Genomic DNA, 15,657 nt, shown 5'->3' with positions numbered 1-15,657 from the left:
GAAAACATGGTCTTCCAGGCAATGCAGTATTGTCATGTTCTCAACTGAAATTTAGTATGCAATACATGAAAGCCTGTTAACAGACATACATTGATATGTAGGAAGTGTGTCTTTGCTGCATCTTTGAGAATCCTGGAATTTTAATAGGCATGTTAAAGGCACCATGGCAATCTGTAAAGATGAACAAGGAAAATTACCAGTATATCCTGACAAATTATGGTGCCTTGTTTCTTGCAAGAGTATTGTCTTTAAATATTTCATGAGTACAAGTTCATGTTAAGATCTCCATTAGTGAGTATAAACTATACATCTTTTTTTATGCCTTTTCAGAATACAATGCAAGATACCAACAACACTGTGATGAGGGAATTTCTTCTGTTGGGGTTTTCCGACTTCCATGCATTTCAAAAGGTTTTGTATTGCCTTACACTTCTAGCATACATTACATGTGTCTTTGGAAACCTTGCCATAATTCTTTTAGTTAGAATGGAGGCTTCACTTCATAGCCCCATGTATTTTTTCATTAGTATATTTGCTGTTTTAGAAATAATGTTTATCTCAGTTTCTGTTCCAAATCTCTTATCAATCCTACTTCAGACCAAGAAGACCATAATATTCATTGGCTGCTTTGCACAAATGTATGCCTTTAATGCTTTGGGGGAAACTGAATGCTTTCTCCTTGCATTAATGGTTTTTGATCGATACCTGGCTATAAACAATCCATTGAGATATTCAACAATTATGAACAGTAAATTTTGTTCAAAATTAGCAGTTCTTCCATGGATTGGTGGTTTCTTTGTTTCCTTCCTCCCTACATGTCTTACTGTTCTTTTGGAGTTTTGTGGCCCTAACATGATTGACCACTTTTTCTGTGATCTGGCTCCAGTGCAAAATGTGGCATGTTCCAACTCTTTTTACAGTGGCATGGTTACAGTGTTGGCTGCAATTATTTCCGTTGTTTTTCCATTTGTTACAATTGTCACATTATACATTTGCATAATAGTTACTGTCCTGAAGATTAAAAGCAAGGATGGGAAAAAGAAAGCTTTTTCAACCTGTTCATCTCATCTCATTGTAGTCTGTCTGTTCTATGGTTCAGCAATTATTGTGTATGTCAGACCTCAAGGCAGCCACTATGATAAATTCCTTGCACTAATGTACACGGTTGTTACTCCAGCACTAAACCCCTTTATTTATACCTTAAGAAACAGTGAGGTAAAACAAGCGCTAAAAAAAAATATAAGACAACATTTCATGCAGTGTCCAAGTTAGTATGATGCAGTTTTTACTTTTGCAGGATATTTTGTTTATTATATAAGATGTATATACAGTTTGAGTATATCATACCTTGCTGAAATTTTAAGTTTAAGTTTTAGTTATCTCACCATAGCTGGATCAGTCATAGAGATCACACTTGCAACATTTAGATTGGGGAAGAAGAACACTCATCTTAAGACCCCTTTCACACTGGGGCATTTTTCAGGCGCCTTAGTCTCATTTGCAATCCCAATATGAAAGCCCAAGTGCTTTAACCGCTTGCCGACCGCCGCCTATATATTTACGTCGACAGAATGGCACGGCTGCGCAAGTCTGTGTACCTGTATGTTCCTTTGAATTTGCCGCCGTGCCATCGCATGCGCACCACCAGCAGCGCACGCACCCTCCGCAAGCTCCATGAGTAGGATCGCGGGTCCCGAAGACTCGATGTCTGCAGGAATACCCGCGATCATCTCATGGAGAGGAAGAACGGGGAGATGGTGATGTAAACAAGCATTTTCCCATTCTGCCTAGTTTCACTGTCACTGATCACTGCTCCCTGTAATTGGGAAAGGTGATCAGTGATGTGTCACATGTAGTCCCTGCCCTCTACAGTTAGAATCACTCCCTAGGACACACTTAACCCCTACACTGCCACCTAGTGGTTAACCCCTTCACTGTCAGTCACATTTACACCGTAATCAATGCATTTTTAATCACACTGATCGCTGCAGAAATGTGAATGGTCCCTAAAATGTGTCGAAATTGTCCGATATGTCCGCCATAATGTCACAGTCATGATAAACATTGCTGATCACCACCATTATTAGTAAAAAAAAAAAAAGATTAATAAAAATGCCATAAAACTATCCCCTATTTTGTAGATGCTATAACTTTTGCCCAAACCAATCAATATACGCTTATTGCGTTTTTTTTTTTTACCAAAAATATGAAAGAATACGTATCAGCCTAAACTGAGGGAAAAAATATTTTTTATATATATTTTTTGGGGATAGCAAAATGAAAATTGCCGCTTTTTTTATTTATAGCACAAAAAATAAAAACTGCAGTGGTGATCAAATACCACCAAAAGAAAGCTCTATTTTTGGGAAAGAAAGGACATCACTGTTTGGGTGCCATGTCGCATGACCGCACACTTGTCAGTTAAAGTGACGCATTGCCGAAACGCAAAAAGTGACCTGGTCTTTGGCCAGCCAAATGGTCCGGGGCTGAAGTGGTTAAGAGCCCTTTCACCTTGCCGCTTAAACTAGTGGCACTTTACCAGCGTTTTTCGAGTACTAGCAAGGGGCTTTTAACCCCTGCTAGTGGCTGAATAAAGGGTTAAAAGCACCCTCAAAGCTCCGCTCTGTAGAAGTGGGCAATCTCCATCCATTTAGTAATTTCAGAAACAATTTAATATTATTTAATGCTCAGAACAGACAATCACCCTAACAACGACACAACATGAACACTTGTCTACCGCACTATAGCCAAATGACGCCTACTGCGCAGGCTACCACTTCTGGGAGGCCGTCATATGATGACCCACCGTGATTGCACCCACAGCTAGTCGCAGACAGCATGCTCTGTGATCACAGTGTTCGGAGGACACTACTGTTCACAGATTAAGGTAAAGAGTCAATCATCCGCTCTTTACCACATGAACAGCTGTGTCCAATCACAGCTGATTGCGGATGTAAACTGAAGCCACATGAGGAGAGAACAGGCTTCTCTAAAAAGGTAATGTACACTGATAATCAGGGCACTTCCAACAGTGCCCACCAATGCTACCAATCTGTGCCCAACAAAGCTGCCAATAAGTGGCCACTAGTGCTTCCATAAGTGCCCATCGGTGCTGCCAATATGTGCCCATCAGTGCCTCCTCAGTGTCACCTTTCAGTGCTGCCTACCAGTGGAGTCTCATCAGTGCCCACCAGTGCATCCTCATCAGTGCCTACCAGTGCTGCCTCATAAGTGCCCATGAGTGCAGCCTATTAGTTTCCATCAATGTCCATCAGTGCAGCATCATCAGCACACATTAGTAAAGGAGAAAAATTACCTGTTTGCAAAATAATATAACAAACTTTGAAAAAGTTAATTTGTTTTCAACATTTTCTGTCTTTATGTGCTTATTTACAAAAAAAAATAAAAAAAACCTAGTGGTGATTATATACCACCATAAGAAAGGTCTATTTGTGTGAAAAAAAAAATACAAATGTTCTTTGAATGACAATTGTGCGGTCATGCTACACTGTACCCAAAGTGCGACAGCACTGAAAGCTGAAAATTGACCTGGGCAGGAAGTGGGTAACAGTGCTCAGTGGGCAAGTGGATAATAAAGTTAAACTCCAGCCAAAACAATTTTATGTTTGTGTAACGTGTGGGAAGGTATAAATCCATATCCAATTTTTATTATGTCTATGGCGCTGTTGGAAAGCCTTTCATTCGTGAGCCAACAGAACTTTCACTTTATTAACGGAAAAAAACAACACCTCTCAGTCCTTACATACCTTAAATATATAAATAATAAGTGCACAACATTATTGTTATAAATTCAAAACGTGTCCAATTATCTGTGCTTTTCAGGGAAAAGTGATTCACAAAAAGAAGGTGCTTCAGCAAGATGCTTTCCCCACACCAATATACACCTCTTACCAGAAGGATAGGATAAAATGTGCGCTCAAAGATATCAGCCGACAGAGATACTATACTCATTTGCTCTTATTAGGGACATTCCATCCATATGAGGTTGCTGTTCCACTTGTTATTATGTGTCTTGTATGTCTGCTGGATTCATGCAAAGCGTACCACTGCAGGATCCCTCATGCATAGAGGGCAATAGAAGGACAAGGCTTTGAAGATCGAAGTCCATTTGCAAGCACGTAAACAAAGCAACAGATGTCTAAGCATACCTGTGCAGTGTAAATCCTACAATTTTATATGTCCAAGTTCCTGGGCATTATTAGTGCTAACACACATTAACATCAGTTCCTGGCTGCAATGAGCTTCCAATCTAAAGTCCAAAACTAATTTCTTACATTAGAGACTATTTTGACAGGAGACAAATACGGTACCAGCGTGTCTTTGGATTGTGGTGAGAACCCCACACAGGGAGAACATATAAACTTCAACACAAGCATTAGGATGTTGGGAAATTGAAACAGCAACCCCAGTGCTGCTAAATGGAATTGCTACCCACTTAGCCAGTGGGCAGCATCACACATGTAGTCTGCATCTCTGTGGTATGAACCAGCCCTAAGTCCATAGCCATGATTAGTGTCATAAGCAATATACAATATATTGTCCTATATATTGGGATGCCTGGCTTTATATGCACATGAGCTGTGGTGACATGCCAGTCTTAGTCTGTAGGGTTCAAAATTGATTTGGCCCACCTTTTGCAGCTATAACAGCTTCATCTCTTCTGAGAAGGCTGTCCACAAGGTTTAGGAGTGTGTCTATAGAAATGTTTGACCACTCTTCCAGAAGTGCATTTGTGAGGCCAGGAACTGAAGTTGGACAAAAAGGCCTGGCTTAGAGTCTCAGCTCTAATTCATCCCCAAGGTGTTCTTTTGTGTTGAGGTCAGGACTCACTCATCCATGTCTTTATGGACCTTGCTTTGTGCACTGGTTGAAATCATTTGGGGGAATTATGATGTGGGGTTGTTTTTCAAGGGTTGGGCTTGGCCTCTCAGTTCCAGTGAAGGGAACTCTTAAGGCATCAGCATACCAAGACATTTTGGACAATTTCATGCTCCCAACTTTGTGGGAACAGTTTGGGGATGGTCCTTTCCTGTTCCAACATGACTGCACACCAGTGCACAAAGCAAGGTCCATAAAGACATAGATGAGGGAGTTCACACCAAAGTCCTGACTTCAACCCGATAGAACACCTCTTGGCAGAATTAGAGCAGAGACTGCGAACCAGGCCTTCTCATCCAAAATCAGTGCCTGGCCTCACAAACGTGCTTCTGGAAGAATGGTCAAACATTCCCATAGACACATTAAACCTTTCCCAGAAGTTGTTATAGTTGCAAAGGGTGGGCCAAATCAAATTTTAACCCTATGGACTAAGACTGGGCTACCATTGAAGCTCATGTGTGTGTAAAGGCGGGTGTTCTAATACCTTTGGCTAGATAGTGTCTCTGGCAAGATTTACAATGGTGGTGGAACCCTCCTACACATAAATACTACATTTAGACATAGTTTTAGGGCCTGAGTCAGGAGTCATGTTTAACATAGGGAGATGAGACAACTCCTCTACATGAAGTGGCATGCTTGGGATTTAAACCCAAACCCTCAGAGATGCTAAGCAGAAGTTTTAACCTCTAAGCCACGGAGCCACCAGATGTGGCAACCTCCTACACATAAATACACATATACTGCATTTCTTTGGACATATAGGTGGGGGAATTACATTACTCAAGAGTTATTCCCCTTGTTTTATTCTGTGATATTTGATGGGTGAGTGTAGAATAGTGATGTTACCCTCTGAATTTCATTTTGATTTCTGATTTTGGTACACATATCACATTTTTTGTGCTCAAATCATGATTATTTGGAAATAATAAAAAACATACACAATTGTGACCCATGGTTTGTAAAGACACCTGTGTGTGTTTGGGTAAGGATTTTTGTGAGATGGAGAGTAACCAGTGAAAGTGATAGTGAACAATATATTTGACAAAACAATTCCACATTCTAGCACTCTTAAAAATGAAATAGATAAACTTTCCTTGCTTCTACTTTATTTCAGAGAAATATACATTTCATCTCAACATTAAAAGTATTTATTTAGGGAAGTCATACCATTAGAAACAATGGCTGAAACTTGCATTGGACTAAATGGCGCCAATTTTCACTCTCAAAAACGTATTTTAGCCCAGCGCTAATTTTGGTATTTACTATAGCACATGGTAAAAAAGCCATGGGAATTAAAATGAGAGCAGTTTGCAGGTCTGAGCATGCTCAATTGTGCTGGCACCTAGTTGTACAGAGACAGGGAATATATCTCTTCTCAGAATTTTGAAGATATTTCAGTGTATAAATCATTGTTTCATACAGTTTAAAAGCAGATTATCTTTAAACAATATAGCACATATTTCAGTACCATGTAGGCAATTATATCATGCTCTAAACATTATTTCCATGTGCACTACTCCAGGTTTTAGCAGAGTAAGGAATTGGGTGCTATTTGTTTTCAGGGAGCTATAGTAAATTCGATTTTTGGAGTGTTTATTCACCAGCGCTATAGTGAATACCGTTTTAGCATGCTTAGCACTAATTAGCACTAATTTGCAATAATTAGCACTAATTAGCGCCACGGCGCTATAGTAAATGACCCCCAATGTATTGTCAAGGGATTTTTTGCATACATTTTAGGAAGAGTTGTTTAAGGATTCAGTAATAATTGCATAAAGGTCAAAATAAATTGTACCTAACGCATAGGGATACATCTACTGTCAGAATGTGGATTGTAGATAGAATTGGCTTAGAATGAGGGTAGGAGTTGATTTAAGTATAGTTAATGTTTTTCCTCATTAAGAATTGGAAACTATATTGGTTGAGTAAGGCCTGCAGCGAGAAAAATAGAATGAAAAGATCGTGCAGGGCCAACATGACAGGGTGAGAAGGGTAGGCAACTATGGGTTTAAGGAAGTGTAGGTAGAGAGAAGGGGATAGGTAGGATTAGCTGGGAGCAACAGGATGGGGAGGGGTTTTTAGTTTATTTAAGGGGGAGGCAAGGTCTCCTGGGCATCGGTGGAGGGACAGGTGACAAAGCAGGCAGTCTCCACGCTGCTGCATGTCACAGCAAAAAACATGGCAGACGACATTGATAGGATCCTGGCCCAGCTGCGGGCTGCTGCAGTGTCCAAGGGTCCTGAGTGGCTGCAAAGCCAGGTGTCAGCCCTGTTAGAGGACCAGGCATCCAGGTTGGGAGCGGGGGTCAGGACATCCCAAGCGTTTGGTGGTCTCGACCACCAGAACGTTTTTCCCCGGGATCCTCATTCGAGCTTTGCATCAGTGTAGGAACCCCGCCCACAGCATCCAGACCCTCCTCTACTGGGATGAATCAAGTAGAGGAACAACAGATACCAAATGTGCGGTCAGAGGGTGAGCTGTCTTGCTCAGAAGAGGAAGAATTGCGGAGCCATCCTGCACTGGGTGATTCTTGAATGGTGGCTATTGTGGTCAGCCTAGTAAGCCTTCTAACCTATTTAACAGTTAATGATGTATTGGGTAGCTTGTTGGGGGTTGCTGATGGGAGCATGGGAGTTGCTAAATAGCCACACCATGGGTAGCGGCAGGCTCAGCGTCCGGCCAGCAGGTGGCATTCCATCTGCTGCGTCCGGTACAGACGTACAGCTGCGATATTTGTTGGGGGCTGTGGGATTTAGTGCAATGGTTCACCGGGGAAATGGGGTAAAAGCAGGTGTCACCATGGGTCCAGCCAGGTTGAGAAGCAGTTGCGGACAGTGCAGGTATGGGCCTAGCAGGGTACCCCCCTCCCCATGGTTACAGCGGTTGCTCCCGCTACCACGGGACCTGTAGTATTGCCCCTGGCTCCGGTGGCTGCAGTTACGGCATCGGGGGAGAATGCTGGATCATTGCAGGATGTCCCTGATAAGGTGGATGATGTGAGGATTGCCGACACAACAAAATGCAAGGTTTACATGTGCTTTGAATGGCAGTTAGGGGCACACTTAAAACAGGACTTCCGGGATAAGATTTGCAAGAGTGAGTATGTAGAGATCTTCTCCCTGTTGCCTCTTCAAAAATTTTACCTGGATAAGGTTAAGCCCGATGACACAAAGAAAGAGGATGAGGAAAGGCAGTGGTACAGATTGATTCCGAGGACTTTCGCAAATTGGCTGCAGAGGTTTGCCATTATGAGCGTCATAGGGGAGAAGAAGAAAAACAAAAAGAGGGGCGGGGTATTTGGGACATGAGGCAGAGAATGAATAGGTTCGTCTGCCTCCATCCCTATTATCTGGAGCAAATTGCAACAAAGCGAAAAATTAGGACTTTACATGAAGCACAGCTTAAAGGCATAAAAAATTTGAATCACATGATCATGGACTCCGAAAGCATAAACATTAATTCAAAAAGATGACATAATATAGTTGGATATAGTCTGGGCAATTTATTTACATGATGTTAGCATAATTCATAACAAAAATATACAAAATAAATATATTAATAAAAATATATATTAATTCATAAAAAATGTAATTAAATTAAAATAGAAACATTGGTGCACGGTAGTGCAATTATACTATTCATAATTAACAACAATCATGTAAAAATAAAAATAAATATACATTAATAATCAATAATATTGGAAATCATGTCACTTATTACAGAGTCTCAAGACCACATGATTTAAAGATGGAGCATAAGACTACGGCTCTACGCGTTTCATGGGAACCCCCACTCATTAGGAGCAATTGCAGATACAGCAATCTATAGTAAAAAATAGTAATAAAGGATTATAAGGTTAGACAATTGCTGAACACAGACAGGGAAAGAAAAGAGCAAAAAAGCAAGGGTATTGCTAGACGCTCTTACCTATAATTATACCAAGGTATAGAAAAAATACTATTGAAAGTAGAGGACGCCATGAGGGAAACAAGCCTCCCCCAAAGCAGAGGCCGCACAGATAAGGCCACATCGAGGTCCAGGAACACAGTATGTGGAGCACCATAAATGGATATTTGCTGGTGATCAGTGAATGCTGGTGATGGTGAATGTACTGCAAATGGATAAAATAAAAATATATATAATAATAGTAATTTATTGTTATGTATGTGTTGTGAAGTATAAAACCAATCCATGTGCAACAACCAACGAAAAATCAACACTAACCAATAAAAGTGTCTGATACCAGCAAATATCCATTTACCAAGCCTATGCCAGAGTTGCTAATTTTGCCTCTAGGGGTGGTGCCTAATAGGGATGAGCCCGATGTTCAAGTTGAACGTAAGTCCGACTCGAACATCGGGTGTTCACCTGTTTGTCGAATAGCATTTGCGGCAAATTCAAAACCCACGGAACACCCTTTAAAAGAGAAATGAGAGAAATCAAAAGTGATAATTTTAAAGGCTTACAGTATATGCATGGCATCGTCATAAAAAGTGTTTGGGGACCTGGGTCCTGTTCCAGGGGACATGTATCAGTGCAAAAAAAAGGTTTTAAAATGGTCCGTTTTTTTTGGGAGGAGTGATTTTAATAATGCTTAAAGTGAAACAATAAAAGTAAAATATTACTTCAAATTTTGTACCTGGGGGGTGTCTATAGCATGCATGTAAAGTGGCACATTTTTCCTGTGTTTAAAACAGTCCAAGAGCAAAATGACATTACTAAAGGAAAAAAAGTCATTTAAAAGTATTTGCGGCTATAATGAATTGTCGGTTCCAACAATACACATAAAAGTCAGTGAAAAAAACAGCATGGGATTCCCCCACAGTCAATTACCTGACCCTTTGGGTCGGGCATGAATATTAACCAGTTCACCCGAAGGACCAGACCAGAGCACTTTTTGCGATTCCGCACTGCGTTGCTTTAACTGACAATTGTGCGGTCGTGCGTAGTGGTTCCCAAACAAAGTTGACATTCTTTTTTTCCCACAAATGGAGTTTTCTTTTGGTGCGGGGGCGCGGGGGGAACATGTGGCAGCAATGGGATCACTGGACGGCTATAATCCTGCAATGCCGGTTTGTGCGACACATCCTCATGTCCTCATCCACCCATTGGTAACTATACCTCTATATGCATGGAGACATAATTTTGCTTAATTTGAAATACTATACCTATATATATATTTTTATATTGTCCGAAGTCTTTAATTAGATATTTTGACATTTCCCTAGAATATAAATCCCCCTGAAGAGACCGGAAATCGCAAGGGTCGAAATGCATCGGGGTTTTTCATGTGGATACATATGTTACGCATACAATTGGCAAACCATGCTTGTACATAGAGTTCTTTTGCTATGAGTGATGTTTCATGTTTGTTTTTGTCGCAATACCTATATGGATGATGTATTATTGTTCATTTGGAATTACTTAATTGTCTGTTAAATAAATGATTTTTCTTTTACATCAATTATTCTCACACCAACTCTCTGCTGCTAAAAAACCCCTGGGGAAATTTCCTGTGTCTTTTGGTGGTGTTTGTTCATCTCTGCGGTTTTTATTTTTTGTGCTATAAACAAAAAAAGAGCGACAATTTTGAAAAAAAATATTATTTTTTACTTTTTGCTATAATAAATATCCCCATTTCCTCAGTTTAGGCCAATACGTATTCTTCTACATACTTTTGGTAAAAAAAAACAAACACAATAAGCGTTTATTTATTGGTTTGCGCAAAAGTTATCACATCTACAAAATAGGGGATAGTTTATGGCATTTTTATTAATAATATTTTTTTACTAGTAATGGCGGTGATCTGTGATTTTTATCATGACTGCGACATTATGGTGGATAGATCGGACAATTTTGACACATTTTTGGGACCATTCACATTTATACAGCGATCAGTGTGATTAAAATTGCATTGATTACTGTGTAAATGTGACTGGCAGTGAAGACCTTTCAGGTCTGATATAGATTTTAAGGAGAACCCGCACCAAACATTAAAAATATTTCCTGGGGTCCCCCCAAAAATCCATACCAGACCCTTATCCGAGCATGTAACATGGTAGGCCGATGGAAAACAGGGGGGGGAACGAGAGAGCGCCCCCCCTCCTGAACTGTACCAGGCCACACGCCCTCAACATGGGGAGCATGCTTTGGGGCACCCCCAAAACACCATGTCCTGTAAATGGGTGGCCCGCCCCCTCTAATGCTGCGGGAAAGCCATAGGGATGTCCCTGTGTGTCAGAGGGGGCGAGTCACCCGGCAACTTCATTGTGTGGCCCTGACCTCATGGAGGCGGCTCAGACAGCTCTTTTTTTTTCCGGTCCGTTGGAGCTTGGGACACTTTTATTTTTTTATTTTTTAATAAAGGCCTCGTCCCAAGCCGTGTCATGTGTTCTTTTTTTACCATTTTCACACTTTTTTTGTGAAATGGTAGAGGTACATTTGATACATGGGGGAGGCTGGGAATTGGGGGTTCCCTTGTTAAAGGGGTCTTCCAGATTCCGATAAGCCCCCCGCCCGCAGATCCCCCTGTCATAGAGATCCTGCCAGAAATCTGCACCCCAGGCCCTCTGGCTCGCGGGCGCCATCGCGTGTGCGCCCCTGCTGGCACCAGACAGGTTATTTAAGCCTGTCTGTCACAGATGGTCCCCGCTGTCTGCTCTACAGCATTGTGTGCCCTAGAACCTAATCTGAAGTACATACCTGTGATTTAGACCCGGCTTGTCTGTGACCTACCTGTTATCTGCCTGCACCTGACCCCGGCCTGTCTGTGACTACTCTCCTGCCTGCTCCCTTGTACCTCGCTTCCAGCCTGATACCTGACCCGGCCTGTTTGACGATCCAGTCTGCTGAGCTGATCCAGTTTGCTGAGCTGATCCTATCTGTTGAGCTGATCCAGTTTGCTGAGCTGATCCTACCTGACAATCTGTTCCTTTATGCTAAGCTGATCAAGTTTGCTGAGCTGATCCTATCTGCTAAGCTGATCCAGTTTGCTGAGCTGATCCTACCTGCCAAGCTGTTCCAGTCGGCTAAGCTGATCCAGTTAGCTGAGCTGATCTGGGTTGCTGAGCTTATCCAGTCTGCTGAGTTGATCCTGTCGGCCAAGCTGTTCCTGTCTGCGGAGCTGACCCAGTCTGTTCATCCCTTCCGGTCTGTTGATCCTGCCAGGCACCCGTGCCCCTCCTTACTCCTGTGTCTCCTGTTACCTTACCAGGGAACCAGTAGTGGGAGCCGTAAGGGAGGCCCTCCTCTGCAATTCGGGCTCAAAACCATTAGGTATGTGACACCCCCACAACCACCAGGCAAGGGATGTGGGGATGAGGCCCTTGTCCCCATCAACATTGGGACAAGGTGTTTTGGGGGTATCCCAAAGCACCCTCCCCATGTTGAGGGTATGTGGCCTGGTAAGGTTCAGGGGGGCACTCTCTCATCCCCAATCTTTTCCTGGGGCCTGCCAGGTTGTGTGCTCGATAAAGGTCCGGTATGGATTTTTGGGGGATCCAGTGCCATTTTTTAAAAAATTATGGTGCGGGTTTCCCCTTAAAATCCATACCAGACCCGAGGGTTCTGTTAATTGACAGTGGGGGAATCCCATGCCGTTATTTTCAATGACTTTTATGTGTATTGCCGGGACCGACAATTCATTATAGCCGCGAGTACTTTTAAATTACTTTTTCCCTTTTTTGAAATTTCATTTTGCTCTTGATCTGTTCTAAACACGGGAAACATGCTCCACTTTACAGGCATACTATAGACACACCCCAAGTATTAATATTTAAAGGAATATTTCACTTTTATTGTTTCACTTTAAGCATTATTAAAATCACTGCTCCCCAAAAAAAGTCAGTTTTTAAAACTTTTTTTTGCATTGATACATGTCTCCTGGGACAGGTCCCAGGTCTCCAAACACATTTTATGACAATAACTTGCATATAAGCCTTGAACATGAAAAATCAAAGTTCTAGGGACATTTTAGTGTCCCATAGACTTTAATAGTGTTCGCGTGTTCGAACCATTTTTTTTCCCTGTTCGCATGTTCTGCTGCGAACCAAACCAGGGGGGTGTTCAGCTCATCACTAGTGCCTAAGAAGGAACCATACAAATGTCACCTTATCTATCACCTGTCTTTCCTGAAGGGAGATGTGGTCAACAATGTTATTGATCCAGAGGCGTGTACGGTTTTGTACACTTCTTTTGATGCAGCGGTTAGCTGGGTCCCCCGTTATGGAAAAGGGGCTCTGATGGCCAAAGTGGACATTGAATCCACTTTTTATTTTCTCCCTGTCTATCCGGATCATTTCTGCTTGTTGGGGTGCTGTTGGCAGGATGAATTCTGCATGGATCCCTGCTTGCCTATGGACTGCTCTGTTTCCTGTGCTCTGTTCGAGATGTTCAGTTCCTTTGTTGAATGAGTGGTCCGTGATGTATCGGGGGTAAATTTAATCATTCATTATTTGGATGATTTCCTTTGCATTGGGCCACCTTCTTCTAATATGTGCAATACGTTTGTCCACGTTACAACACATTGCGAATAGGTTTGGTATCCCTTTTGCCACGGACAAGACGGATAGCCCGACTACCATGCTCAGTTTTTTTATGCATAGTGCTAGATTCAGGTACCATGTAGTGTCGGTTGCCAGAGGATAAATTGTTCGCCCTCAAGACAGAGATCTATGGGATATTGGAACTACGCAAGATCCAGCTTCAAAAGCTGCAATCCTTGGTGGGTACGTTTAATTTTTGATGCCGCATTATTCCCATGGGCAGGGTTTTTTGCCAACGGCTATTGGCTGCTACTGTGGGGGTTAGGTCTCCTACCCATTTTATCCATCTCAATCAGGAAAATCTTTGGAGGATTTGAGGGTGTGGCACACATTTTTGGAAAACTATAACGGAAGATCGGTATGGATGTCTGATCCGTTGAGAAACTTTGACTTGGAGCCGTTTACGGATGCAGCAGGGTCATCTGGTTATGGGGCCTTCTACCAGGGTCATTGGAGTGCGGAACCTTAGCCACATTCCTGGTTAGACGCAGGTTTTCTCAGTAACATGGTGCTCCTGGAGCTTTTTCCAATAGTGCTGGCTATGGAAATCTGGGGAGAGTTGTTTCGAAATTTGAAAATTTTGTTGAATTGCAACAAAATGGGAGTGGTTCAAGTCATTAACCATATCTCAGCGTCATCACAACCTGTCACACGGCTGTTGCACCACATCGCGCTATGCTGCCTGCAATTGAAAATGTTTCTGTATGCTGTACACCTCCCGAGGGTAGACAATACTTTAGCTGTCTCCTTGTCTCGGTTTTAGTGGGACAGGTTCCGAGAGCTGGCACAGCAGCGAACAACAGTGGGTTCCTTCTCCCGGTTGGCTGTGGGAGATTGCTGGAAGGATCAGAAGGTCGGTGAGTGAGGTCACATAGACAGCCTACACCAGGGTATGGCGGGAGTGATTGGAGATGTTGTGGCTAACTGGGGTGGATTGGGGAGATTCAGAGGTAAGGCTGATGGTCTTTTACTTAGTTTCTATGAACATGGAGCAGGGTGCGTTGGTGTCTGCCATCGAGCGGAAACTGGTGATCTTGGCATTTTTCTTTAAGTTGCAGGGCTGGGTTGATTTTACAAAAGATTTTTGGTTTCCACAGGCGGTAAAAGGATATCGGATGTTGCATAAGTGCAAGGATGCCAGGCAGCTTGTATCCTTTGCTAATTTCCAGGCCATTTTTGTGCAGCTGGGCTCATTATTTACATCCAGATATGAGGTTGCCTTATTCAAGATGGCTTTTTCCCTGGCCTTTTTGGGGAGTTTCGGATTAGCAAGCTGGTCAGTCCATCTAGGAAGTTTCTGGGGGGAATATTGGTGCAGGATGTGATTTGTAGTAGAGACAGGTTGCAAGTATTGCTGCGCAGGTCCAAGACAGACCAGGTGGGCAAGGGTGCATGTGTGCAACTGTTCACCTTGCCAGGTTCCCCAGTGTGTCTGGTGGGGGTGGTACAGGAGTTTTCAGAGTTTCGCCTGGTCATGGGGCGGGGGGGGTGTTTCTTTTACATGGGGATGGGTCTCCGTTGTCCAAGTTTAGTTCATAGCTATTTTCAGGAAGAGTCTTTGGGCAGCGCATTTGGAAGACAAACAGTATGCCTTGCACTCCTTCCATATCGGGGTGGCCACAGAGGCCACTCGGCATGGGCTGGACGAGGCGGCTGTTAAGAGGACTGGTAGATGAGACTCAAGGAGATTCCGTACCTACATTCGCCCACATTTTTTGGCGGATTAATCATTGGTAACGGAGGTGGGGGTGACTTATTGAGGGCAGGTGTCTATTGTGGTTCTTTCATGTTGGGTGAGTATTCATGGTGGTCTTGGTGTTATGCAGTGGTTTTTTCTTTTCTTTCAGATGGAGTGGAGCTACACCTCGTCTGGATCATGGGCCACTCATATGTTTTATGGGGGCCAGGCAAGCTGACGTTAGGCTGGATGGCAGGTAGCTGGGCATTTCCAGGAGGAAAGTGTGTGTTCATTGGTTAGGGGTACCAGGAATGATGTGGAGCAGGGTCATGCCTGAGGTGCATCATTTTGCATGCCTTGACAGGCCACCTGACATTCTGGTACTCCATGTTGGCTGGAACAATCTGGGGGTTCGTTCCAGTAGGAAGCTCATTATGGATGTCAAGTTCTATTACCTGCGGCTACATACAGCCTTCCCCAATATGCTGATCTTGTTGTCTGACATGGTGGCTTAGACGACTTGGCGCATGGTGAGGT

At 42.8% G+C, this 15,657-nt stretch overlaps 1 protein-coding gene across 1 annotated transcript; it reads left to right on the top strand.

Annotated features, from left to right (window-relative positions):
• The first annotated feature begins 336 nt into the window (after positions 1-336).
• LOC143942257 (olfactory receptor 5V1-like) lies at positions 337-1,272 on the top strand. Its single transcript, XM_077463502.1, has one exon. The coding sequence runs from the start codon at positions 337-339 to the stop codon at positions 1,270-1,272; it is 936 nt and encodes a 311-aa protein (XP_077319628.1).
• Positions 1,273-15,657: the final 14,385 nt, after the last annotated feature.

Source organism: Lithobates pipiens, unplaced genomic scaffold, assembly GCF_037356315.1.
Source record: "Lithobates pipiens isolate NorthernLeopardFrog02 unplaced genomic scaffold, aLitPip1_a1.2 Scaffold_30, whole genome shotgun sequence".
NCBI lineage: Eukaryota > Metazoa > Chordata > Amphibia > Anura > Ranidae > Lithobates > Lithobates pipiens.
Note: the sequence above shows the minus strand (reverse complement) of the source record. Positions and strands in the feature narration are given on the sequence as shown.

Excerpts from the sequence above, each read along its gene's own strand:
- LOC143942257 (XM_077463502.1), top strand. The coding sequence starts at position 337 with ATGCAAGATACCAACAACACTGTGATGAGGGAATTTCTTCTGTTGGGG.